Genomic DNA, 26,922 nt, shown 5'->3' with positions numbered 1-26,922 from the left:
CGCAGTCGACGGGGGAGCCGCGGCCGTCGATCCCGCACCGTGTGGACCCCAGGTAATTCGATCCAAGATACTTCAACTTCAGCTACGCTATTCACGTAGCTGAAGTTGCGTATCTTAGATCAATCCCCTCCTCCCCCCAGTGTAGACCAGCCCAAAGAAGAAGCTAGTTTTGTATTACACTGACTGTAGGCTTGTGGAGAGGAGATGCCTCACACAGAGGTTATAATTTCTGGGTGTGGTCATATTGCTGCTTCAATTGCACTGTTTTAAAGTACCCCCTACTGAAACTGAGTAAATACCATTTACTGGAACTTTGAAACAAGCTTTGTTTGGCTATTACAAGAAGAATGTGACTGTGACCCAGATCCAGCAAAGTACTTAAGAACATTCTTTAAGCATGCGAGCAGCCCTACCGATTTCAATAGGACTATTCACATGCTTAAAGTTAAGCAAATACTTAAGTTGTTTGCTGGATCAGGGACGAGATTAGGAAGAGATATGGAAGAATGAAAATTAGATAGAAAAGAAAGTCCAAAATAATCTATTTTACTGGTCCCACAACTGAAAAGAAAAATTATAATGGGTAGGTAACATTTCAGCAGTCAGGGTAAAATTTCAACTAGTCAGTATCACTCTCACACTTATGATAAGCAGTTTAGTGATCTTGCTTTACAGATGAGAAACTGTAACTAAAATCCAACACTTTGTCTGAACTTAGACCACCTTGATTACTTTACAAATTCACCCATTAAAAGATTTGCAATGCAGTCTTCTCAGTAGAGAAACTGACCAGTCACTGCACGCAGTAAACTTGTAAGTTTCTGTATTGCTCACCAGCTTTAGTTTGTGAATTGAGTGTTGACTAAAAACAAACAAAAATGATGAGCCTTTCAACCAAAAGCACTTGAAGAACATATACAGCATTTTCATCTCATCTTTGTTCAAGGAAAATATTTCCAGCAAACCCACATGCAGTATTCTGGAAAATATAAATCAGCTTTATCTTTCAGATCTTTACTGTGACCACAATAGCCACTGTTCGCACTTCAGCCTATTTTCCTTCTTGAGTTAGCACTTTCAGCAAGTACAGAATATTCATTTCCAGACAACACTACCAGGAAATCCTATGACATCACAGCTTGACAAAAAATCCAGACCAGTATTTTACAAACCCTAAAAAATGCAAAACCACGAATCGAGAACAAGTCAGCCATAATATACTAATTGTAATATCTCCAAGAGTAACTGAATAAGAAAATATCTGTGCACAGTAGATATGCCTTATTACCATATATTCAGAAAATAAGGCCACAATTCTTAATGGACTTTTAGCCATGTTATTTTCCAGTATATGAAGCTGTTATGTTATCAGATATTTTGAGTACAGAAATGCAATGCAACTTGCATTATATATAAGCATATGCAAGAATTAACACGTTTTCAAAATTTAAGATGTTTTACAACAAACTCTGGTATTTTAAGGAGATCCATTCCCATCATTGAAGCATGCATTAAAAAAAAAGGCGCTTTCTAATTCATTTCCTTTTATATTTGGAAATTATAGCGCAATTTTTTTTATAAGAAAATCTCAAAGCACTTTACTACCAAACTAACTGTCAAAGCCACCCTGTGAGGTATATTAGTATTGTTATCACCATTTTAGAATAAAATGAAGCACAGAGAAGTGAAATGGTTTGTCTCAGGGGTGTAGTCACAGGTGGGCTTGGGTGGCCATAGCCCATCCAATTAGCCCCAAGCCCACCAAAATCTGAGCCTTTATGAACACCCCACCCTCCTCTGCAACAAAAGCAGCAGATTGCTCCAGGGACTGAGGAAGGAGAGGGAGAACCTTCATTTCTGGGACTGTCTTCTCCACTTCACACAGCTGTTCCAGATCAGTCAGTAACTGTTCTTGCCCTGTCTCTCTCCCCCCACCAGCAACATGGAGGAAGGGTGCACACAACTAGGGGTTAGGGGAACACAATCCTCTGCAGGGACCTGTATGGGCTCCTCACAGCCCACACAGATTGAGGTGGGGGGAAGGGCTGCAGCCCAGGGCTGCAGGGGTCAGACCCAGGCCACTGCAGCTACAGGACAGAAGGGAACAGGAGCTGCTGCTTCTTCAGTGTGGGGAACAGCACATTACAGAAGCGGTACTGGAAAAACTGGGTAGCTGGGACAGGAAATGGGGCAAGGTGCCAGAGCCAAAGGGCCCAGCCAAGCTCTCAGGTCATTGCCTGTCCACCATAAGCTGGGGCCCACCCAAATTTCCATTCCTAGCTATGCCACTCATTTGTCTAATGTCAAAGCAGCAGGTTATTGGCAGACATGGGAATAGATTCCAGGAATTTTGATTTCCAATCATTTTATCTAGTTACAAGTCCACGATGCCTTCAGCCTCATCTTCATAGAGCCGATGGCCAAAAGAGGTAGTGTTGGGAGGCAAGGGTGGATGGATGTTGTTCTCTTTCTAGAACTTATGTTTTTAAAACTGTGAATCTTTAGTATACCCTGTGAAAGGGAAGAAGAGTCTTTTTTTGAACCACTTTATTACATCCACCAAAAGGGAAGATTTGGAGTTTAGTTTTGAGGAGGAAAGTCTGCACAGTGATAACCTGGTGCCAGAGAAATGGAATGTCGAATGCTCTGTCATCAAAAAGAGAGGCCAGGGAGGAAGCTGTGGTGTAGGATCAACAGAAGCAGTTGCCCTGCTTCAACTAATGTACATACAGCACCACTGAACAGTAAGCTCTGATGGCTGCACAGCAGATGCAATGGTTTTAGCCTTTCAAGACTCAAGTCCAAACCTGTCAGCCAATCCGATGCCATCTGGCGATTTCACTAGTGGCTCTAGCCCCATTCCAAACTGGGCCATCCAAACTGGGCCTGTCTCCATTTTTCACTAGAAAAGGGAAAGTTCCTTACCAAGTCCTGAATGAAGAAGAGTTGAAGGACTATAGTTTTGTGAAGTTTGCCATGCTTGAATGGCTTGAAATAGTGGAAGAACTCTATCAGCATTATCATCAGACCAAGTCCATTTCTGGGCTGTTTCTCAATGATCACGAGACTTTGTTGCATAGACTTATAGACTTTAAGGCCAGAAGGGCCTTCATGATAATCTAGTCTGATCTCCTGCACATCGCAGGCCACAGAACCTCACCCACTCACTACTGCAATAGACCCACAACCTCTAGCTGAGTTACTGAAATTCTCAAATCTTGATTTGAAGATTTCAACTCAGCAACCTGAAATCTTTAAATCAAACCAGCAAGAAACCCCTACCCCATGCTGCAAAGGGAGGTGAAAAACTCCAGGGTCTCGGTCATTCTGACCTATGGGGAAATTCCTTACCGACCCCAAATATGGTATCCGCCCAGTTAGACCCTGAGTATGTGGGTGAGACCTACCAACTCAAAACCCTCCCCATCTGGTGTCCCATATCCGGCAGTTGGAGATATTTGCTAATAGCAGATGCAGATGGGCCTTATGCCATTGTAGGCAATCTCATCATGCCATCCCCTCCATAAATTTATCAAGCTAAGTCTTGAGACAAGTTTGGTTTTTTGCTTCCAGTACTCACTTTGGAAAGCTGTTCCAGAACTTCACTCCTCTGATGGTTAGAAATGTTCATCTTTAGAAAGCCTAAACTTGTTAATGGCCAGTTTACATCCATTTGTTCCTGTGCCAACATTAGCCCTTAATTTAAATAACTCCTCTCCCTCCCCGGTGTTCTCTCTCGATAAATACATCAGAGGGACAATCATATCCCCCCTCAGCCTTTCGTTTGTTAGGCTAAACAAACCAAGATCCTTGAGTCTCCTCTCGTAAGGCAAGTTCTCCATTCCTCTGATCATCTTAGCAGCCCTTCTCTGTACCTGTTCCAGTTTGAATTAATCTTTCTTAAACACTGGAAACCAAAAATGCACACAGCATTCCAGATGCGGTCTCACCAGTGCCTTGTAAAATGGTAATAACACTTCCCTATCTCTACTGGAAATACCTCGCCTGATGTATCCTAGGATTGCTTTAGCCTTTTTCACAGCCGCATCACATTGGCAGCTCATAGTCAGCCTGTGTTCGACCTATACACCCAGGCCTTTCTCCTCCTTTGCCACTTACAACTGGTAAATCCCCATCTTACAGCTAAAATTCTTGTTGTTAGTCCCTAACTGCATGACCTTGCACTTTGCACTATTAAATTTCATCCTATTTCTATTACTCCAGTTTTCAAGGTCATCCAAATCTGTGTGTATGATATTCCACTCCTCCCCCACATTGGCAATACCTTGCAACTTTGTGTCATCTGTAAATTTTATCAACACATTTCCACTTTTTGCGCCAAGGTCATTAATAAAAATGTTAATGAAGTTTGATCTTAAGACAGATCCTTGAGGAACTCTTCTAGTAACCTCCCTCCGGCCTGACTGCTCACCTTTCAGTACGACCTGCTGTATTCTTCCCTTTAACCAGTTCCTTACGCACCTTTTGATTCATGTATTAATCCCATCTTCTCCAGTTTCACGAATAATTTCCTTGCCAGTCATCCAGCTAGGGGAATACAAGGACCCCATAATGCCTGAGGTAGGCCACCATGATGGAGAAAACCTTGGTGAAGACCCTTGGAGCAGTGGTGATTCCAAATGAAAGGACCATGTATTGAAAATGGTGCAAGCTGACTGTGAACCTCAGGAACCATCTGTCGGTCAGATTAATGTCTGTGAAAATACGCATCCTGCGTATCAAGAGCCATAAACCACATGCCTTCTTCTAATGATGGGATGATTGCTGCTAATGTGACCATACTAAACTTGGGTTTGCAGTTGAAGCAATTATGGTGGCGGAGGTCCAGAATTGGCTTCCACCCGCCTTCCATTTTGGGTATCAGGAAGTAAGTTGAATAGAATCCCATCCCTGGGCATTCCAGAGGAACCCCTCTTCTGCTCCTCTTTGTAGTAAGGAGTTCACCTCTAGGTCAGGATGCTGTTGCGAGAGGGGTCCCTGGATGAGGTACCATGATGAACTCTATCATATGACATTTAGCAAGCACTTGTCCATCGTTATTAGATTCCAACCTGGTAAGAAGAGTGCTAGATGACCCCAGAAGGGAGAGGGGTGGTTGTATGGCAGAAGGCAAGGTGGTTGAAGGCTCTCCAGAGTTCCTCAGAAATCTCTCTCCTGTGAGGGTTGCATCTGGGAGGAGGAAGGCTGTGAGGGCGGACGCTGAGGATGAGATCTTTGAGTCTTTTGATGCTTCCATGGTGGTTCATAAGGCCTCTGATGGGAAAACTGGGAGATTCTGTAATGCTGTGTGGGTGGTAGAATTTACATTTCGGCGCAGGTGTGTAAATACCCAAAGAACAAAGTGTAGCTCTTGAATAACTGAGGGTTTGAAGGGAATTGTCCATTTTCTGTTTGAAAAGATGGGATTCATCAAAAGGGTGGTCTTCAGCGGTATTTTGTATCTCCCTGGGAAAACCAGAAGAATGGAGCCACAATTCCCTCTGCATGATTACGCCTGTGGCCAGAGAGCGCGATGAGGTATCTGCCGCATCCACTGGTGATTGAAGTGATGTCCTTGCTACTAATTTCCCCTTTTCTATTATTGCCTGGAAGCAGGCCCAGTCTTCTTGTGGCAGTTTTTCAGCAAAGTCCTCCAGTTTGCTGTAATTCAGGAAATTGTATTTGGCAAATAATGCCCGATAATTCAAAATCCTCAATTGAAGACTGGCTGAGGGGAAGATCTTGCGGCTCAAAAGGTCTAACTGCTTGCCCTCCTTATTGGATGCGGTGGAGCATGGGTGCTGTTGTCTAGCCCATTTCACTGTCGCCGGACAAGTGAATTGGGAGGGAGGGTGAGAAAAGAAACTCAGCTCATTTAGCTGGTACATAGTAGTATTTTTCTGCCCCCTTGGCATGTGGCCAGCATATGCCAAACCGTTCTAGCTGGCTCAAGGACGGCATTGTTGATAGGCAGAACAACTCCACACAGCACCAATGAGTGAAGTATGTCCAGCAGCTTTTGCTAAGTGTCTTGGATCAGGGGAATGTGCAGCTGCTACTCTACGCAGGAGAACTTGGCATTGGCAGTAGTCCTCAGGAGGTGGGGGAGATGCCGAAGCCACTGCCACATCAGATGAGTATGATAGGAATCTTTCCTGCTCCAGTGGCACCGTCAGAACCAGACTGGGCAGCTCTTCTTTTATCATTGGTTCCAAGCATCTATCTGAAGATGCCTGAGACAGGGAGATAGGCAAAGTTTCCCTTACAGAACGGATAGGTTCTGAGGGTGGGTATTGGGGCCAGGATTCCCAATAGGGCTGAATGATGGATCCAGAGAATGTTGTAGCGGGCCGCATGGTATGGGGAACCAGTGACTCCATGGCAGCTGGAGTGGAATATATTGGCATGATATAGAAGGCCTCCACTGGTACTCGTATGGACGGGAGGGGATGGATGGTCCCTGCCTCTCATCCAACTTCTCTGAAGACAAAAATTCGGAGACCAGTTCCATCGGCAGTAACAGCAAAGCCGGCGGAAGTATGTACATCACAGGAGCAGGGGCAAGGGGTGCTTCAGCTGTGGTATGTCCTGAGCAAGAGATATATTCTCTTGGAAGTAGACGGTCACAGAAGGCGTAAAGACTTCGGCTTTCCCAGGGCAAACAATTCCTGGGGCTCTGGCCCTTTTCCTGACCTCCCTGGAGTGAAGGGTACTCTTTCTGTCCCCAAAACCAGTAAAGGAGGGTGGTCTTCCCCAGAGTGGGTGGCTTTTGAATTCTGAGGGACGCCGATGTTGATGGTGTGTGCAGTTTGGTACCTGATACTGGTGGATTGGTTGGACTGTGCGGTCTCTTTTTGTGTTTGTGTGCTTTAGAGTGTGCTCACTCCCCAAGACTGGAACTCGTCGAAGGAGCGTCCTCTTTCTTAGGTTTGGAGGAATAGTTACTGACATGCTTATGTGCATGCTTCCTTACTTACCAACTAGGCCCCAGCGTGGGGTTAATAGTGGTTGTACTGCCAGTGCTGGACTCTGACTCCGTAGCCGGTGGCACGCTACTGGCTATCTCAGGCTGATGTACTGGGGGGTTGCCCTGCCTGGGTCCGAATGAGGTCTCATGGTGACTTCCATAAGGTGCTTCCAGATGCAGAGAGTGTCTACTTGAAAGCATCTGAGATGAGGAGATATGGGTATGGCTGGGGAAGGACGGGTAGATACTCCAGCTAGATGCAATGTACGCTTCTCCCAAGCAGTAGAGGCAGTGTTGATGTTCACTGCTGACCGAGAAGGAACATGGGCAGGAGGTGCAGATTTTAAAGCCTAGGGTCTTCCGCATAGTCCAGAACCCACACGTGGGTTGGGGGGAAGGAGGGGAGTGTTTACTCAGAAACAAATCTCCCAAAGTCCCAATACTACTCCTACCATAAACTACTAAAAACTACTATATAAACAGTAAAATACTCTAAAATTAACTATGTACAACTATGTATTTTTAGAAGTGTGTCACACACAAGAAGACACTGATCAAGACCATGCAGCAATGAGAAGGAACTGGAGACGTGATCAGTCCACCCTGCCCTTTCTTACCTCAGATGAAATCATGAGGTGAGCCATGGGTGCGTGCGTGGACCAATGGACTATACTATTTTCAAATTCTCCGGCTCCAGACACATGGTGTGCATACGAAAACCCTCAGTGGAATATAATAGGTACCATCACTTGAAGTAGTAGTAGTAATGGTTCAAAAATGGAGAGACTGTAAAGGGACATGTTAATTTAAGGTATGGGCAGCTGCTGGTGAGGAGAGATCTATTACACTATTTCCCCCTCCCCCCATGTAGGTTATTCCTCCTATATCTTTTGTGTTTACAGTATAGAGAGGTAAGCCCACGTGACAAATATGTAATTACAGACAGGAGAACAGACGCATCAACTTTTGTTGGAATGACTGACCAACTACCATCCTTTGAAGGAACTGGAAGCACTTCTGTGCCATCCTTGATGTAGAAACAATCCCATCACTCCTTTCAATGAGCAAAAATAGACTCTTTGGCAGCATAAATAAATCTTCCTTATAATACAGTGTGATCTCTCAGAAGTTCTGTCAATATCTGCCCGTCCAAAAACCACAGATGAGAGGCTAGGAATGCATGGGTTTATCTAGGGAATGCCCCATGAGGAGGTATCCGAGAATCTAAAGAAATGGAAGCAGTCAGAATCAGCCTTTGACCTCTGGGTTTGAGACCAGATCCTATTGATCAACAAGAACCACCAATAAGCTCATTACAGCCTAGGGTGGATTTGGAGGACATAGCTGGAGTCCTTGTGCAGGTATTCCATTGTTTCAGACCCTAAAAGGCCTGGTGGTTGGGTTCTGAGCATCTTCAAAGTGAAACTTGCATGCCATGTGGAAAAGGCAGGGGTTTCTAAAAATGTTGCTTCATTCCTTCAGTTATAGTCCTGACAATAACAACATAATGGTGAAAGGTGGTGAATAAAAAATTCAAATTCTGAGATAGTTAAAGAAAAAAGCAAAATTACATGTTTACTCCCTATAAATGAGAGTGTTTTTCATATTTTTTATACACATATACACACACAAACAATCAAATATCCTTAAAATGACATTTTACCATTATCAGCAATTGCCTATAGATAACCTTCAGTTTCTCTCACTGCTAAGGTTTAGCACACATGCTACACTGCCCACAATGCATCACAACAACGAAAATTAAACAGCTTGGTTTTTAAAACAGTGGCCTCTTCATGTGCAATGCTCTATAAGGAAATACATGAGCATGCATTTTTCAAGCACTCACATAAAAGAGCAAATGGGTTTTACATATGAAAAGACCATCATCTTGGCACACAGATAAAAGAATCCATAAAATGCATATACAGGTGTTAGGGTTTGAAAAATGTGTGCACAGACATGTGCGTATACCAGGGACAGATGAGGTCCCTTTAAAAACTAGCCGTAGGTGTACTTTGTTGTTTGCCCAATTTCAAAAACTAAGGGCCAAATCCAGGCATCCAGCACGTAGCCCAAATAGTAGGCATCTCCATGTTAGGAAAAAGAGGAAAGAATCATCCCCCATACCAAACTGACTACAGCCCTAATATACTCTGCCTCAGGTGGTGGTGGTGGTGGTGGTAAGACTGGAGGGAGCCATGCAGAAGTGCATCCTCTTTCCCCATCCACCTTATGCTCATTCCCATGAAGGGAGTCCCCGTTCAAACCTGAACTTTATACTGTGCAGAGGGTGTGTACTCCATTGCAGAGCCCCTGGGCAGTGAAACTTCACTGCTTCCACTGCCAAGAGCAGCTGGATTTGTCTCAAAGCATTATCTTGTGAGTATTTCCTGCCTCGTGGCTCTCTAGCTTCAGAAAATGTATAGTGGCTCTATTTTCAAAGGACTAAAAGTAGTTAACAGGATCTCTCAGTTAAGACCGAATTAAATTTGGTTCTTTTAGTATAACACATAATTGAAAAAATAAGGGCATTTTCAGGCCAAATAATTTTTGGCAGATTAGTTCTACAATGCTACGTCATACCCTGATTTCGCAACCTACATCCATTGCTGCCAAACAGAGAGTAATGCTTCATTTAATCCGCACCCTTGTATAATTTTGGCTGAGAGTACTTCCTTTACCCTGAAGGTACAGCAGTAATTATCCTAACATATACCAATTTCACATAAATATAAATGATGTTCTCTTGATAAAGTTTTTAGAGTCTTCAAAGACTGCTGTTATTGTGCTCTGTATTTAGTGTAGTTTTCAGTCAAAGATTGTAATTAATATGCCTAGGAGTAACATGAAAAAGAACACATAATAGAGGAACGTGCATACCCTTGATCTCAGTATAAACAAATACACCGAGCTACACTGAGCTGAACTAGAAAATGCAAACTATTCTGACATTTATATTTATAACATCTAATCAATCAGCCAGAGGAAACTGGATAAGTAACTTTTTAAAACAGAATAAATAGACTGTTCTCATTAGTACAGTAACAGACACAAAAATAATTAACTTTATTCTTATTGGATGTCAAAACATTTTTGTGGTTAGATAAGTCTACTTATGAAGATCTTGGGTTTTCAAATTAAATATTATATAATTCATTTTTACAATTCTTTTTATATATTGAAACACTTATAGTGTTAATTTGTTAGTCTCTAAGGTGCCACAAGTACTCCTGTTCTTTTTGCAGATACAGACTAGCACGGCTGCTACTCTGAAACTTATAGTTATAATACTCCAGAGCTAGGGCCTGTATTCATGCCCTAGGCCAGATCCTGGACCCCAATATAGCTATTTTGTGCTGCTCCAGGGGCCACAGAGCAGGCTTATTTGGCTCCCTGGAGACTCTCACTCTTGGCCATTCCCACTCAGAGCCCCTGGGATCAGAGGCATGGCGGGGAAGAGGGTCATGGCCAGGGAATTTGTCCAAACAAATTCTTGGGAGCCATTAAAGCTGGATATAATTCAGAGAATCCCAGAGGCTGCTCTAAATTACACTAGGCGCTGAACCGGCCCTCAGCAGCTTCAGTATCAGGGTAGCATAAACAGATCTTGCTGCATCTGAGGATTAAATCCATGTGTTTAATTCCCCCTGAAATCAATGAGAGTTTTGTGTACAAAAATTCTGCAGGATGTTGCCCCCAAAATGTAAATGGTATGGGAAAAAAGGGACTAGACATACATTAACGGTGGGAGGCAGTATGTGGGCAGGGAGAGGTTTTAAGAAAATTAAGTTTTCTTTTTGTTCAACATTTTCAGTTTTTTTTCTTTTTGATGAAAAATTCAAAACAAAATTTTGTACTGAAACAAAAAAGTTTCATATGTTTAGGGAATGGGGTGGGTGTGTCTCCTTTCTCTTACTTCTTTTCCTGGCAGGAAAAGTGAGAGAAAAGTTAAAATGTGAAATAAAGTAACACTTCAACAAAGAGCTTGATCTTCAGCTGAGGATATTAGCCTTTTAATAAGTGCTTTATGGCTCTACTCAATTCTTTTTATAAAAACATAAGAAAAAAAAACATGATTTTTTGGAAGACACACATCAAATTTCTTATCCAAATCCTTTTTGAATGAAAAGTTTAAAGTGACTTGGTGCAGTTTTACAGTTAAAATTAAAATCCAGTCTATGTAAAGAGTTGGAGAAGGATATTATCTAAAATAGGTTGTAAATCAGGGCCAAATAAGCAACTGGAATAATATTAACAAAAGCGTAGAGACTAAAGTGGAAATATATGCTTACTAACATAATGTGATTGTTTTCTAACTAGCCTCTCTGATATCAGGACTGTATTTATTTATTTATGTTTAAACCCTGAAAAGGAAGAAGAGACAGAGAGACGCCATGAAATCAAGTAGGGACTTCACCATTGCTACTGGTTTTATGTGGAAGATCTCACATACTACAGAGATGGTTAGCAGTATAAATCTCTAAGAGAAGATAAAATCATGAGAGCTGGCAACACTGCAATAATCATCAAGGATTCTAACATACATATTAGTTATGAACGGTAAGCATATTTGCATAGGTGTGGGATTTTGTAACAAATCTTTCACCTTTCCCCTACAAGAAAGAGAAAATTTGAGATTTGGTGGGTATTTAAATCAATGTAGAATCTGAATGTTCTTTTTTGGTATCCTTTATTTATAGCTGTAAGATTTTGACTTTACAGTTTATCTGAGACCATAATAAAAAATATATTTTTAAGTAGTCCATCAAATATAATGGAGGGTTTAACTGCAATAGTCAGCTCTGCTAATATCTTCAGAGAGAAAGAAAGAGTCCTTTGAAGCTGCTTTCGCTTTCTTTAGCTGGAAAACCCCCTTGACTATCAGCTGTGTTAACTGAGAGAAACAGTCTAATTGTTCTCATCTTTGCCAAGGTGTTTTTTTTAAATACAAGAACCATCATGTTCCTAACACAGATGTAATTTATTTTTAAGAGCAGGTTTAATCCATTGTTTTCAATGAAGATGGTATTTTAGTGAAACTATCTGGGCAGTATTTTCAGTCAAACAGCGATCTCTCACAAAGCCAGTGTTAATTATTAGGCTAATTACTAATTGTAATAGGCCCAATTTTGATGTTCTTATATAGTCTTTGCTCAGCAAACTCCTGAACTGAATGGAAGGTATAGAATTCAATGGGGGATACCTGAGGATATCAAGATTGGGCCCATTTTTTATTTTTAAAATTGTGCTATAGACATAAAAGGTACTTTAGAGGTCAATAGGAAGGTGAGGTCTCTGTCCAGAGATGCTTACAATTTAAAATGAGACACGTAAATAAAAACTATTAGGGAGCTAATTGTTCTCTAGGGAGTGAAAGTTTAAAAGCTGGGGGCGTTGTTTCTTTCTTAGTTAGTTTTTTAAAAGTAATGACCAAGATAATGGGGCAGCATGGAAGACAGTACAAAGATGAGAACATGATAAGGAAATGAAGGGTGTGATTAAGAGGGAAGGGCTTGGATAGTACAAAGTGCAGGAAGGTGGGATGAGATAATATCAACACTGAGATATGTGAAGGAGCAGAGTTGTGCAGAGTGAGGAAGGCAAGTAAAAGGAGTCTGCACTTGACTGCAAAAGGCAGGCATTAAAGAAGTTCTTTAAAGCTTTCATGTACATCTAGCATAGTTCATGGAATCTCTCTCCTATTACTCAACAAGGAAATTCCATTTACTCTGCACACAGCAAAGGCCCAAGAACAATAAGAAGCTTTACTCCATTGCTACTCTGTGGATTTGGAGTTGGGGAAATCCCCTTCAATCCAGGCTACTTGCGCCTGGTGAGAGAACAGAATTTAGCCATGAAAAAGCAGCTGCTTTAGTAGTGTGCACATCTTCTAGGGGCTCTTATAAAGAGTTTTTGGCAAAAGTGTTAAAGTACATGGGTATTTTTTTTAAAAAAAGATAATTCACAGGCCACTGGAATAGCCATCCATGAAGAAGTCAGAATTGCTGTGCAACAGACCTTAGTCCCCCACGAGATTAGCATGATATGGCCAGATAAATCACATATCAGAGAACATAATCTGACTGACAAACTATGGGGAAGGAAGGAAGTCACAGCTAAAGTACAGGACTGGGAGTCAGGAAACCTATGTTCTTTTCCAGCGGTTCTCAAACTGTGGGTCCAGGACCCCAAAGTGGGTCACGACCCCATTTTAATGGGGTCACCAGGGCTGGTTTAGACTTCCTGGGGCCCGGGGCCAAAGCCCGAGCCCCACCGCCCGCGACTGAAGCCCAACAGCTTCAGCCCTGGACGGTGGGGCTCAGGATACAGGCCCCCGGGCTTTGGCCTGCTCACACGGGGCGGTGGAGCTCGGGCAGGCTCAGGCTCTGGACTCCGCTCCTGGTGTCGTGTAGTAATTTTTGTTGTCAGAAGGGGGTCGTGGTGCAATGAAGTTTGAGAATCCCTGTTCTATTCCTATCTCTGACAAGCTTCCTGTTGAATGTAGGGAAATTGCTTAATCTCTCAGTGACTCTGTTTCCCCATCTGTAAAATAGAATAATAGGACTGGATGGGACCTCGAGAGGTCATCTAGTCTAGTCCCCAACACTCATGGCAGGAACTAAGTATTATCTAGACCATCCCTGACAGGTGCTTGTCCAACCTCCTCTTAAAAATCCCCAATGATGGAGATTGCACCACCTCCCTAGGCAATTTATTCCAGTGCTTAACCACCCTGACAGTTAGGAAGTTTTTCCTAATGTCCAACCTAAACCACCCTTGCTGCAATTTAAGCCCATTACTTCTTGTCCTATCCTCAGAGGTTAAGAAGAACATTTTTTCTCTCCCTTCCTTGTAACACCCTTTTATGTACCTGAAAACTGTTATGTCCCCCATGTTTTCTCTTCTCCAGACTAAACAAACCCAGTTTTTTCACTCTTCCCTCAGAGGTCATGTTTTCTAGACCTTTAATAATTTTTGTTGCTCTTCTCTGGACTTTCTCCAGTTTGTCCACATCTTTCCTGAAAGGTGGCGCCCAGAACTGGACACAATACTACAGTTGAGGCCTAATCAGCGCAGAGTAGAGCGGAAGAATTACTTCTCGTGTCTTGCTTACAACACTCCTGGCTAATACATCCCAGGATGATGTTCACTTTTTTTGCAACAGCGTTACACTGTTGACTCATATTTGACTTGTGGTCCACTATGACCCCTAGATCTCTTTCCGCAGTACTGCTTCCCAGGCAGTCATTTCCCATTTTGTATGTGTGCAACTGATTGTTCCTTCCTAAGTGGAGTGCTTTGCATTTGTCCTTATTGAATTTCATCCTATTTACTTCAGACCATTTCTCCAGTTTGTCCAGATCATTTTGAATTATAACCCTTTCCTCCAAAGTATTTGCAACCCCTCACAGCTAGGTATTGTCCGCAAACTTTATAAGTGTACTCTCTATGCCATTATATAAATCATTGATGAAGATATTGAACAGAACCAGACCCAAAACTGATCCCTGTAGGACCCCATTCGTTATGGGAATAAGAACATTTACATACACCATATAGGTGCTGTGACATTTATTACATTAATGTTTGTGAAGATCCACAAATATTAAACATTACTTAGGAGTCAAGTACATTACATTATATGTGAGGATAGAGGAGAGAAACTCTCAAATACTGTATTTGCTGGCTAATCAACAGATGGATTAGTTTTGAATGAGACCTTTCTATCCAGCCCTACGACTATCATATCCATGACACAGGTGAGGGACAAAAGACCATAATCAAGGAAAGTCTCTAAAATGGTTACAAGGACAAAAATTATTATTATTGTTGGTTTGGAATTTTTAGCAATGCATTGTTTGAGAATGTTTAACCTAAAATGTGACACTAATTGCTTCTTTTTCAATAGTTATGCACTGTCTGGGGAATATGGAGCAATTTCACAAATTTAGCAATAGACATTTCACAAATTTTTGACCAATACGTGTAAGGAAGAGCTACAGCACAAAAGGAAATCCCCAATTAATGTAAAATAATGAAGAGAAGGAAAAAGGCTGTGAAGGGGAAAAAAACTGGCAAGTACAAGAAAGGGATCTTTCCTCTTCATTTAAGAAATGTTCAGGAAGGTATGAACACAAAGATAAGCTTACGTGACATTTCTAATAATCCAAGTTAGCTCTTACAGCAGTAGATTTAGTAAAGGAAAAGGGATATTTCAGAAGATAAACTGCATTGAACAATATTTTCAGTGTCTTATGAACAAAGACTTGCCTTCAATGGTAGAGATATATATCCTTTCTGTGTATCATTGTTCTTGCAAGAACATATTTACTGTGGCCAATTCAAGAATAGACTTGTTAAGTTTTTGTACAAAAGAAGAATTTATGCAGCTTCTCAAAATTTTGATAAAATATGAGATGATCTATGTGAGGGGTATACAAACCCCCCACGGGGCTGGAAAGGGTTCAAGGACAGTACTGGGCCCAGGTAGCCTCATCCCTCCAGCCCTGCAGAGCATGCTCCAACTGGAGACATGGTTGAAAAGGCAGCAACCCAACTCAGAAGGGAGAGGCTGGAGAGAAAGACAGACCTACGCTGAAGGCTCCTGGCAAAAGGAGCCGAAGAAGCCTCCCTGTGGGAACAGGACTATAAGCTGAGGCTGATTGGGGCTGATGGTTTGACTTCTATTTCCTTTTCCTTATCTGGGACCAGAAGCTGAGGGAGAAAAGCAACAGTAGGAAGTAACCCAGGAAGGGTAACTCAGAGGGCCCCTTGGAGGCCAAACACTGCTGACCCTCCTAGGGCTCTGGGTCGGAGCCCGCTGGAATAGGCAGGCCCAGGCTCCTGTACCACTGCCTTCACAACAGGGTGAGTGTTAACCACTAGGCCATCCAGCCCACAAGGACCTTATTACAATATCACATACTTATGTCACTATATCCATGACACAGAGTATGTGGTAGGGGTTACTGATATTCTCTGTTAGTGTGACTTTTGGAGGAGAAGAGGGGAGGGAGACTAATGCATATTTTTATTCTTATTGTGGCTTGTAAAAAGCTTCAGAGTGTCCTCCTTTGCCTCAGCTCCTGACTCTAAACAAACATGACATCAAGTATGGTAGCACTAGAAGCTCCAGCATGCCAATTATTTCCAGAGCAATAATGTAAACACTACAAAAACTGACTTTCCGCCCAGAAGGGTATTAGGGTTTGTGTCAGAAAAGGCTTAAGATGACCAAATGCATGTGGAAAAAAAGCTGAAATTGCTACATGTATGGTAACTTGTTGAGTACATCTACTAAAATTGCTAGGGGACACTTGGATAAAAAACCTGTAGCAGTACTAGTTTCCTTTTTACAGCAATAAAAAAGAATATTCATAGCTACTTCTGCAAGATCTTGCAAGCTCAAGACAAATCCTTAGTATTACCTCCATTGTCACTAACCATAAGGTGGAACACGCAGCTGTTTTCTACTATCGGGAGCAACTGGATGGTCTTCAAAGTAGAGATGGCTGCATGTGCCAATTCTGCAATTTGGTCTTCATCACAAAACATCTGAATAACATTAGTAATATATGTAGTAGAACATGCAGCTACACTAACCAAATGCTTAAAAAGAACTCTTTGTCAATGTACTTAAGCATGTACTTAAGTGCTTTGTTGCATTGAGGCTATAGTGACCATCAGGAATTCTTCTTTGAGGATTACATCCCCACTGTCTCAAAAGGGAGAGTCCCCCTGTGTATTCTCAGTACTAAATTCAAATCTCATAAAGGTCTGTTTGTCAAGGAGTTCTGGCGGAAAGAGGAATACTGGAGGGGAAATGTGGACTAGGCCCTTGAGCAAACTTTTCATAGTCAATGAACGCTAAGGATCCCTGTTATAAGAGGATGATTTGCTGCTCCAAATAATTTGAGTAGCCAGAGTAGATCCTGACTTTTAAAAAGATAGTACACACCCTGAAAACAAGGGAATCAGGGTACACAGGTTCTATGAGCCTGCTGCATGCTCATATCTCCATTTTAGTCCAAATTCCAAAATATTCAAAACTAAAACTAAACTAACAGTAAGAGCTACACTGAAAGAAACCAGTATCTTTCTTCATACTTGCTAGCTGGTGGTGAAAAATAAACTACATGAGTGAAACTTTTTCCTTATACTTCTATGAAAACAATTCTAACATAGTGCTACAAACATAGTAATGCAGCTTTGAAACTGAAAATATGGGTGTCACTTAGGATTCTCACGGGAAACTCCATTTTGTCTATGCAGCCCATAATCTTTCTAAGGTGGTTTTTCCAGGAATCTTTATTTTTTGGTTGTTCCAATTGTATATTTGAAAGATACTTTAGAAGCATATCTTCTGTAGTGTTGTATTTTCTCAGCTTTACTTGCCTCACAAAGAATGTTCTGCATTTAAGGAAGGTGCTGAAGCATAGTCGGTTTTGGAAACAATAGGACTGTTGACAAACATGCATGCACAGTGGTAGCACACATTCATGGTTTATCGTTCTATGTAAGAAGCCATTGTCAACACATTTATCTTGTGTTTCTGTCTAAAGGAAGATACAGGACAGTATAGTTTGGGTGCTATTATTTACTGAGTTAATTACAGCCTAGATTTAAAGTGTATGCTTATTTTCTTGAAAGGGCCATTCTACTAAATTTAAATGTTCATTCCATGAGATGAAATATTAATACTTACTGCTTTTATGAGATCTTCATATTTGCAAAGCACTGAACAAATATTAATTAGCCTCACCATATACCTGTGAGGGAGGTAGTTATCACTGTTTTACTGATAAGGAAACTGAAGCCCAGAAAGCTTAACTGACAAAGCCAAAGTCACACAGCAAATCAGTGGCAGAGGCAAATTAGAACTTCATCTCCCAGTTCCTACACCTGTGTGGTCAGTCCTTTAGCTCACACTAGGAAAAAGCATATCAATCAATATTCTGACTGGAAATATTCTGATTCAAGCCATAATTATTAGTGCCTCTTTTTTAGCTAATTTTATATAACAACGGAACCCATTTATCTTACTCTACCAAACTACATTAAACATTTTTTTTAAAAAGCTCAATTTCCTGTTTCTATCTCATTATATGGTACCCTTTTTTCTTCTATCTCCCAAAGTTACAAAATAAAATCGCTTAAACTAACATACTTTGTGTTTGTACATTACCTAGTACAATTGGGCCACATTCTTGGTTAGTCCTTAAAATAGGATTAATAACAACAACCACCACCTAACAGTTTTATATATCATTCTAACAGGCACTCCAAACAAACATCAAATATGCTGTTTTGCAATAAATTATTATTGTGATCACAATTGCAATTTGAAACCAAGATGTAAGAATTTCAGGAAGCATACAATTCTGTTGCTTCAAGTCTTTTTTTCTGAAGTCTGTAGATTCATTTAAGCTTTTTTTAAAAATGCTGTTTTTAAACCTGATAGGCTTTGTATTAACACCCCTGTAAATAGTCCATTCCCAATTTGTAGACAAAACTGTTATTCTCCCTTCTCCTTTTTCAACAATTATGCATTTTAAAATGTGATTGCTCATTTAATAGTGTTTGTTGTGTTTAAAGTACTTTGACACAAAAGATGATAAAAACTAACTCTTTATACTAAAAACTTAGCATAACAATAATAAGTGTCCAACTGACGAAAAACAGTTTGAGGTAATGGTTTAAATATTGCATTGTATAAGCAATGGTACATATGACATCTTGACTACTACATGAAGTATTGCATACTAAACTTGATTAATATAACAAAGGAAAAAATACTCATCAACTAAAACAGTACGCATACATTAGAGACAGTAATCAAATTAGGAACGAGGCTCACCGTTTTGAGACATGAAAGGACACTGAGGAATCAGTGAAGTGCCCAGAGTACTTGGCAGCCTTAACTTGGAGTGTGGCGAGAGCAGTGATGGAGCCGGAAGCATGAGATTTGAGCTGGTCTGTAATAGGAAAGGCAAATCAGAAAATAAGTTGTAATTTCCTGGGTTACTTACTGATGCAAGAACTAGATGAGAAGTATTTACTTACCATAAATAATTATTAAATTCTAGATAGAATGAGTGTCACATTGAGGGCAAAAGAGCAATTTAAATTGTTTGCTTTTTTGGAGAAAAATATTTGGGAACAGAAAGTTGAAAAACTATTGGTGGTTTGAAATGTAAATGAAAGCTTAAATGCTTAACAAAAAAATTGAGTAGTGAAAAACTGATAGAATAAAAAAATCCTCCACAATACAGAAAGAAATATAATGTACAGTTGTTTATATGGGTAATAACTCTTATTCATATTGGCCTATCAAACTATTTGTATGCTAGACCAAATTCAGATATGAAAAAGAACACTTAATTTTAGTATTTTAAATTACATTGTGTCTAAATAGAGTACTTATGAGGAAAGGGTTAAAACATAGTCATAGAGAAAATTATTCTTTGCAAATTGTGCAACATATTTAGACCAAAACACCAGTTACTTCCTTTATGAAGACTACACAAAAGCCACCTGTAGCACACATGCTTATTTCCATAATGACACAGATAACATAGCTGAAATCTGATTTGCTATAGAGGTTCTTTGCATATATGCAGTTACCACAAATACAAACCCTTCTCAAACTATTCCTAATGTGTTATCCTAGATAACACATGTAAAATATATTAAGACAATTTGAGGCATTTACATGATCAAACAAAACATTTTCTTATAAATTACACCTATTGTCACTGACTGCCTTTGATCATACTGTCAAACTGGTGGGAAAATATAGTCATAAAATATCTGCAACAAAATTCACTGAGTTTCCTTTAAATAAAATCAGTGTAATTAGCTGAAATTGTTTTTTTCCCCAGTAACATATATAAAAACAAACAACAAACAAAAAGCCAAGAAGTATGTTATCAAGCATGTTCACTTAGGGTTTAATCCAAAGCCCATCACAATGGAAGCCCAGGTAAATGGAAATCTTTCTTGTGACTTCTGTGGGTTTTCGATCAGGCACTTAAACTTTAGTTGTGGAGAAAAATTATAACATATTTAAGCCTACTTCTATTTTAATTAGTCTCTAAATTCTATTTAAAGAAATGAAGCCAATTACAAGAAAGGGCAAGTTTTCGCTTGCTTTCAGAAGTAGTACAGTGACATAAGCACTGGTTGTATAAATTACAACATATGTTCAACAATTCCCTAGGCCTCGATCCTGAAAAAATATGTATGCATGGATTTAACTTTGGACTTGTCTATATAAACAATTAGTTTGCTGCAAGCTGGGGTGTAAATGTATCTTACACTCATCTGCTGTGCACTAAGTGTCCATGAGGGAGGGACTATCTTTTATTATTTGTCTGTACAGCACCAGTGAAAATGGGGCCCTGACTTGGCAACTACATACTACTGTAATAATAAATATTTTCCAAAACAGGCTAATCTGTTTTGCTCAGTTTTGGGTTAACTGCGACACGCAATGCACAAAATCAGACCAACCAATGAACATTATCCAAGAACTCTAAAGCATCTGCATTTTACTGCAGTATGAGAATTCAATTGTAAGTACATTTTAAGTAATACTTCTGAAATCTAAGCAGAGTGAAAACAAGTTCTCCCCTCCTTACAGCCTGACTTCTCTCCAAATGAGCCATTTCCAATATTATGGATCTTTTTTCTAAACTTCACAAATATTTTGTAAAGTCAAAACCTAATGTGTGTAATAAATCACACAAACAACAAATAAAACTATTCAAAATTGGGACTTTTATAATCCCTTTTTTCGTACATCAGAGGAAAAATTAGGAGAAATTGATTTTAAAATTTCAGATATCAGAGATGTTTCAATAACCTGTCTCAGTTGTGGTGACCCTACATGGAGTTTTAAAGATGAACTGAAATATGTCACATGTAAAGTTATTTCAGTACAGTATTTAATTCACTTCTCTTTTTAAATTCAGGTTTCCTTCTGTATGACCAACAACCTTTGTACATGCCACACTCTATTGCTTTGAAATCCAGTCCACAAGACTGGATTTACATTAGAGAAATAAATTCTCCCTTTCAGTTTTTCTCTTAAGAAAAATGGCCCCTATTTAAAATACAAACAAAAACACAAAAGAATTCATGCCCCCATTGTCCTGCCTCCAAAAAACCCTAAAGCAAGGCACTTACTTTTTTGTAAAAGACTGATATTCTTTTTTAATTTAAAAGCTTTCATTTGAAAATAAATCTTACAGCAATGGTCCCAATTCTGCAATTGACTCCATGTGGGAAGACCCCCTAGAAGTCAACAGAGCTCTATGCAGGCATAAGTACCACCACATGAAGTACCTGCATAATCAGGGCCTGCAATTTCTTCCACGCCATTAGGTTTCTGATATTATTTTAAATCCCTTTTTAAAAACTTATTAAATAGTGAAGAACAGCACTACAAAGGGCTAGAGAAGTCAAATGTGGATACACAATAATGACTTTTTTATTAGTGTTTCAAATTTGAAACATGAATGTGTTAAGAAAGCATATTTGAAAAAGCACATTAATACTTATGTATTTTCTCTACTTTTTCCAATAGACAAACATGTAATAATACCTATGGAACCAATAGAGTGAAGCAATCACTATTTCTGAAATGCATGCTGTGGGAAGGGATTGCTAAATACCTTTACAACCACAAGTAAGGTTGGCTAAGATAGCCAACACCAATCTACTCATTTTTCACAACATACTTTGCTTGCTTCATGCAAAAACCACAGCTTTATCAAAGACACAGTTTACTACCACCCCTGAGTTGAGTAAAGCTAAAAGTTATAAAACTCAAAGTTTTTGCAGAGGTAAAAAGAAACCCACAATAATTTTTGCCAAGTTTAAACAATGCTACTTTGTATTCTCTTTTTTGTGTTAGGGCAGCTCTATGCAAATTATGCAAATATACATTTTCAATGGTACTAGTTTTCATGGTAAAAAAAAGTGAACTGCATGTGACAAAAAAAAAATACTGCAAGATTTGACGAGCTAACAAAAACAATTTCTCTTTTTCCCTGACAACTCAGTTTTATGAACTTTGCAACTGATATAATTAAAATTTCCATATGTACTTGCAAGTCAAATTAAGTTGGCCAGGTCTGTTTTATTTCTTATCCGTTTAGGTTTGCTTTTTGAGGTTTTGTGCCTTTAGGACACTCTATTTTTAAAGAAGACTTTTAAAGTAGTTTTTAAATCATGATTTTGTGGGTCTAGAAAGTTGACAATGCAATCAGGTAAAAAATTTTTTTTTTTTACCATTTCTTTTGTTCAATACTAGAATGGATCCATATGCAATAACACTTCAGTATAAATAAAAATATACTGCCACAATTTTTATGTGAATTCTGAGTCTCAAGTTTACATCTGATATATAATTTTTTATTATTTGTATTACAGCCATACATAGTGTCCTCAACTGAGATCAGGGCTCCATTGTATTAGGCATGGTACAAACACATAGTAAGACAGTCCTTGCCTCAAAGAGCTTCCAGTCTAAGTAGGCAAAACAGACACGAGGTGGGTGAAATGAAGTGTCTTCCCTGGTATACAGATCAGGCTCTGAGATACAGAAAGATCACATGACTTTCCTAAAGTCACACAGGAAATTTATGGTAGAACCAGGAATTGAACAAATAACTCAAGTTCCAGTTCAATGCCTGAACATCAAGGCCATTTCTCCTCTCCGTGTTCTGTTAAAACAAACATTTCTATAACCATCTGAACTAACAGGCTTCTTCCTTGGAGCCATAAAAACTTGTGATTCCCTTTGCAAGGCATACAGAAAAACAGTGATCTTTCTTGGATGAGGTTTAATACAGATGTGTCTACATAATAAAATGCAGAGATACTGCCATTTTAATGGGATTGGTCAATGCCATCACCAACAGCAGTGGGAAGTATATTTGTCTTGCTTAATAAAGGCTATGAGGATTATGTAATCTTTGTCTCTCTAGAGGTTGGTTATTTTTCTTGCTATTGAAGGGTACAGGGGGGGAAGTACATGACATTTTCTTCACCAATTATGGGATAAAGCTTCCATTGGCTACAGTCCTGTTTCTTGCAATGAGATATGGCAAACAGAGCATTCAAAGTTGTGTCCCACTTGAACATCTCAATCCAGAAGGTTTTTTGTTTTTAAGTGACTCAGTGAACCTTTCTTGTGATTGCATTTTCCCTCCTGACTGATGTTCTCTTGCATACCTCAGGGGCTTCCAGACAAATAATGCAAAACCCTATTCCTGGTTCCTTCCTACCTGTTGACAGAAAACATTGTGGCATGATTGTCTGTTTTAATTTAAATACATTTTCAGGAAACCAAGCAAAAGCCTGAAATGCATACACAAAACCCTCTTCCTCCGAGACATCTATTTGGCACCTGCATTTCCCCCCACATATAAAACCCTCTCTGTGTGTGCCCTAAGCCAGACCAGACAGCTTAATAGTGGTTATGTAAAAAAAAAAACAAAAAAAACAGGACAACATTTTTGTGAAATTCAATTAGAAATCAGTTTAAACTAAACCAGTAAGTCATTGTCCACACAAGAGTTTGTATTGGTTTAATTAAATTGGCTTACAAAAATCACATTTTCAGTTAAACCACTGCAACTTTCTTATGTAGACAAGGCCTAAATTGCCTTGCCTGCTGATTCATTACAAGGCAGCTTGGAATTGGAAGAAAGTTAAAATAAACTATCCAGATTCACGCAGAATGAGCTACACATTCCGTTTTTGGATGCAAAATACGTAAGATTCTTTCTAGTGGTTTTTTTTGTTTTTTTTTGGATTTTTTTTTACTCTAATGAGAGGTGATCATTTCAGGGTGTTTCTTTTTGTTTCAGGTGAATGTATAAACACTAAAAGGAAACTGTGAAACAGTGTTACCAAAATCTGTAAGCATTTTCAATCTCATCTGCTCTTCCTTTACTTTTAATCTATAGCACCTTCAGCATCTGAGCCATGACCAAATTCACACATGGACTCTGCAGCAGAAATGGATGGAATCAAGTGGCATGAGATGCCCTCAATCTTCCTTTACATCATGGGGCTAACAAGTGGCTAGTGCAGCCCCAATAAAATAAAAAACAACAACAAGTGGGTAGCATTGGCTGGGGGCACTGCTAATGTACTAATTCAATCCATCTCCTAGCCATCTCCTGTAGGGAGAGTTCCCATGGCTTTATATTATAGATTAAAACTGCGCTCCCCCAACAGAAACACCACTGCTTGCCCTCCCATGGGAAACTTTCCCCACAGCCAGATGACACACAGACATAATTTGCTCCTCCTTGCACCTGCAAAAGTGACTCTGGCCCCTCTGCTCTAAATATGACAATCAAATATAGCATTTTTCAGATGCCACAGTTCACTTTGTTCAGGAGAGAGAGAAAAACAAACAAACAGTGAAAAACTTTTCTTTGTTAATCTTGTACAAACATGTACAGGGAGAAACAAGAAAGAAGACAAACAAAGAGATAAGGAACAAAGAAATAAAATGACAACACCAATCTGTAATATGCATTGATTAGTGAGGTTGTCCTCAAAGACAGAAATATTCCTTGGATCTTCTTTAGTAAAATATAGTACTTGTGTGGGTTACAGGATTATGCTAGAGTATGGCACTACTGCAATACATTCCTCACACTGAGGTAACCTCAACTTAAACACAAAGCACAGAGAGAAAGAAGAAATAAAGCAACAAAAAGAAACAAACAAGAAATCAAACAAGCTTATGGGTTTATAGAAATGAGCAGGCCGGCTCCAGGCACCAGCAAAGGAAGCAGGTGCCTGGGGCGGCCAATGGAAAGGGGCGGCACGTCCAGGTCTTCGGTGGCAATTGGGCAGTGGGTCCCTCAGTCCCTCTCAGAGCGAAGGACCTGCTGCCAAATTGCTGCCAAAGAATGAAGCGGTGCAGCTGAACTGCCACTGACCGCGGCTTTATTTTTTTTTTTTTCCTTTTGCTTCGCCGCTTGGGGCGGCAAAAAAGCTGGAGCCGGCCCTGGAAATGAGACAAAAGAGAAAGTTACTCACCTTGCAGTAACTGAAGTTCTTTGAGATGTGTGTCCCTGTGGGTGCTCCACTCTAGGTGATGGTGCATCCCGGCGCTGTTGATCGGAGGTTTTCAGTAGCAGTGCCTGGTCGGGACGCATGCACTCAGTTGGTATCTCCCATCTCGTTGGAATCTTCCTGAGTGTGTGCGTCCCGCACTCTCCTCAGTTCCTTCTCTACCGTGGAGAATCATACTAGTACTCCAAAGTAGAAGGGAGGAGGGCGGGGAGTGGAGCACCCATAGGGACACACATCTCGAAGAACTTCAGTTACTGCAAGGTGAGTAACTTTCTCTTCTTCTTTGATTGCTGTCCCTGTGGGTGCTCCACTGTAGGTGAATGTGTAGCAGTACCCACTATGGTTGGTGGGACTTTGGAGATGCGGCAATGAGTACTGTAGATAGTACTGTATGGCCTACTATGGTGTCTGCCGTGGTGTCTTGCGTGAGAGCATAGTGTTTGGCAAATGTATGTTCAGATGACCATGTAGCCACTTTGCAGATGTCAGGAATGGGTACATTATGTAAGAAGGCAACGGATGTCGTCATAGCTCGAGTGGAATGAGTTCTAATGCCTTTGCGTGGTTGAATATTTTGCATGCGTTAACAGGATCTGATGCTGTCAGAGATCCACTTGGACAGACGTTGTTTAGAGATAGCCGTACCTTTCGATCTTGAGGTAATGGAGACAAAGTCGTAGGGACTTACGAAATGGCTTAGTCCTGTCTAAATAAAAGGCAATTGTTCGCCTGACGTCGAGAGTATGCAGGGTTGCCTCGTGCGGAGTCTTGTGAGGTTTGGGATAGAAAGTAGGTAAGTATATAGGTTGGTTGAGGTGGAAGGTAGATACCACGTTAGGGAGAAATTTAGGATGTGGTCTCAGAGTGACTTTGTCTTTGGAGAAGATTGTGTAGGGAGGATGGGCCATCAGGGTGCTTATTTCACCTACTCTCCTTGCCGATGTTATCGCAACTAAGAAAGCTACCTTCATGGACATATGGAGAAGAGAGGAGGTAGCCAAGAGCTCAAATGGAGGTTTCATGAGAGCGTGAAGAATGAGGTTAAGATTCCAGATAGCCGCCATTGGGTAAATTTGCAGGCCCGTGAGAAATCGTTTTATGGCAGGGTGAGTAAAGAGTGAATAACCTTCTAATAGGTCATGGAAGGTGGTAAGCGCCACCAGGTGCACTTTGATGGAGCTGAGCGAAAGTCCGTCCTTTTTTAGTTTCAGGAGGTAGTCTAGAATGTTAGGGAGGGTCACCATATTGGGCGTTAAGTGATTACATGAGCACCAGAGGGCGAAATGCTTCCACTTTTGCAGGTAGGTTTTACGAGTGGAATCTTTTCTACTGTGCAGGAGGACGTATCAGACTTGCTCGGAACAGGCTAGTTCATGGGTTTGGAACCATGAAGGAACCAGGCTGTAAGGTGGAGCTTTTGGAGCTGGGGGTGAAGAACCCATCCGTTGTCCTGGGAAAGGATATTTGGCCTGTTGGGGAGAGCCTGTGGATGACGGGAGGACATGCGGAGTAGGTAGGGATACCACATCTGTCTCAGCCAACCCAGGGCAATAAGGATGACCCGGGCCTTGTCATCTACGATCTTCTGAAGAACCCTGTGTAGCAGAGAGACTGGTGGGAAGGCGTACAGGAGAGAGTTGTTCCACGGGATGAGGAATGCGTCTCCTAGGGATGCAGTCCCGAGTCTCGCTCTGGAGCAAAACAGGGGACATTTTCGATTCTGGGTTGTGGCAAAGAGGTCTATTGATGGGGTGCCCCAGAGGGAGAAGAGCTGTTGAAGTACTGCGGGGTGCAGCTCCCATTCGTGTTCTGTTGAGAAGTGCCTGCTGAGTACGTCGGCAGTAGTGTTG

At 40.6% G+C, this 26,922-nt stretch overlaps 1 protein-coding gene across 1 annotated transcript in view; it reads right to left on the bottom strand.

The window, feature by feature from the left end:
* AHI1 (Abelson helper integration site 1) overlaps positions 1-26,922 on the bottom strand; it is a 181,362-nt gene that overhangs the window by 75,241 nt on the left and 79,199 nt on the right. The window contains exon 17 of the mRNA XM_026649540.2: positions 18,828-18,945. Coding sequence (XP_026505325.1) covers positions 18,828-18,945 — 118 coding nt within the window. The remainder of the gene's footprint in view (positions 1-18,827; positions 18,946-26,922) is intronic.

The sequence above is a fragment of the Terrapene carolina genome, unplaced genomic scaffold, assembly GCF_002925995.2.
Source record: "Terrapene carolina triunguis isolate 2854851 unplaced genomic scaffold, T_m_triunguis-2.0 Scaffold85, whole genome shotgun sequence".
Taxonomy (NCBI): Eukaryota; Metazoa; Chordata; order Testudines; family Emydidae; genus Terrapene; species Terrapene triunguis.
Note: the sequence above shows the minus strand (reverse complement) of the source record. Positions and strands in the feature narration are given on the sequence as shown.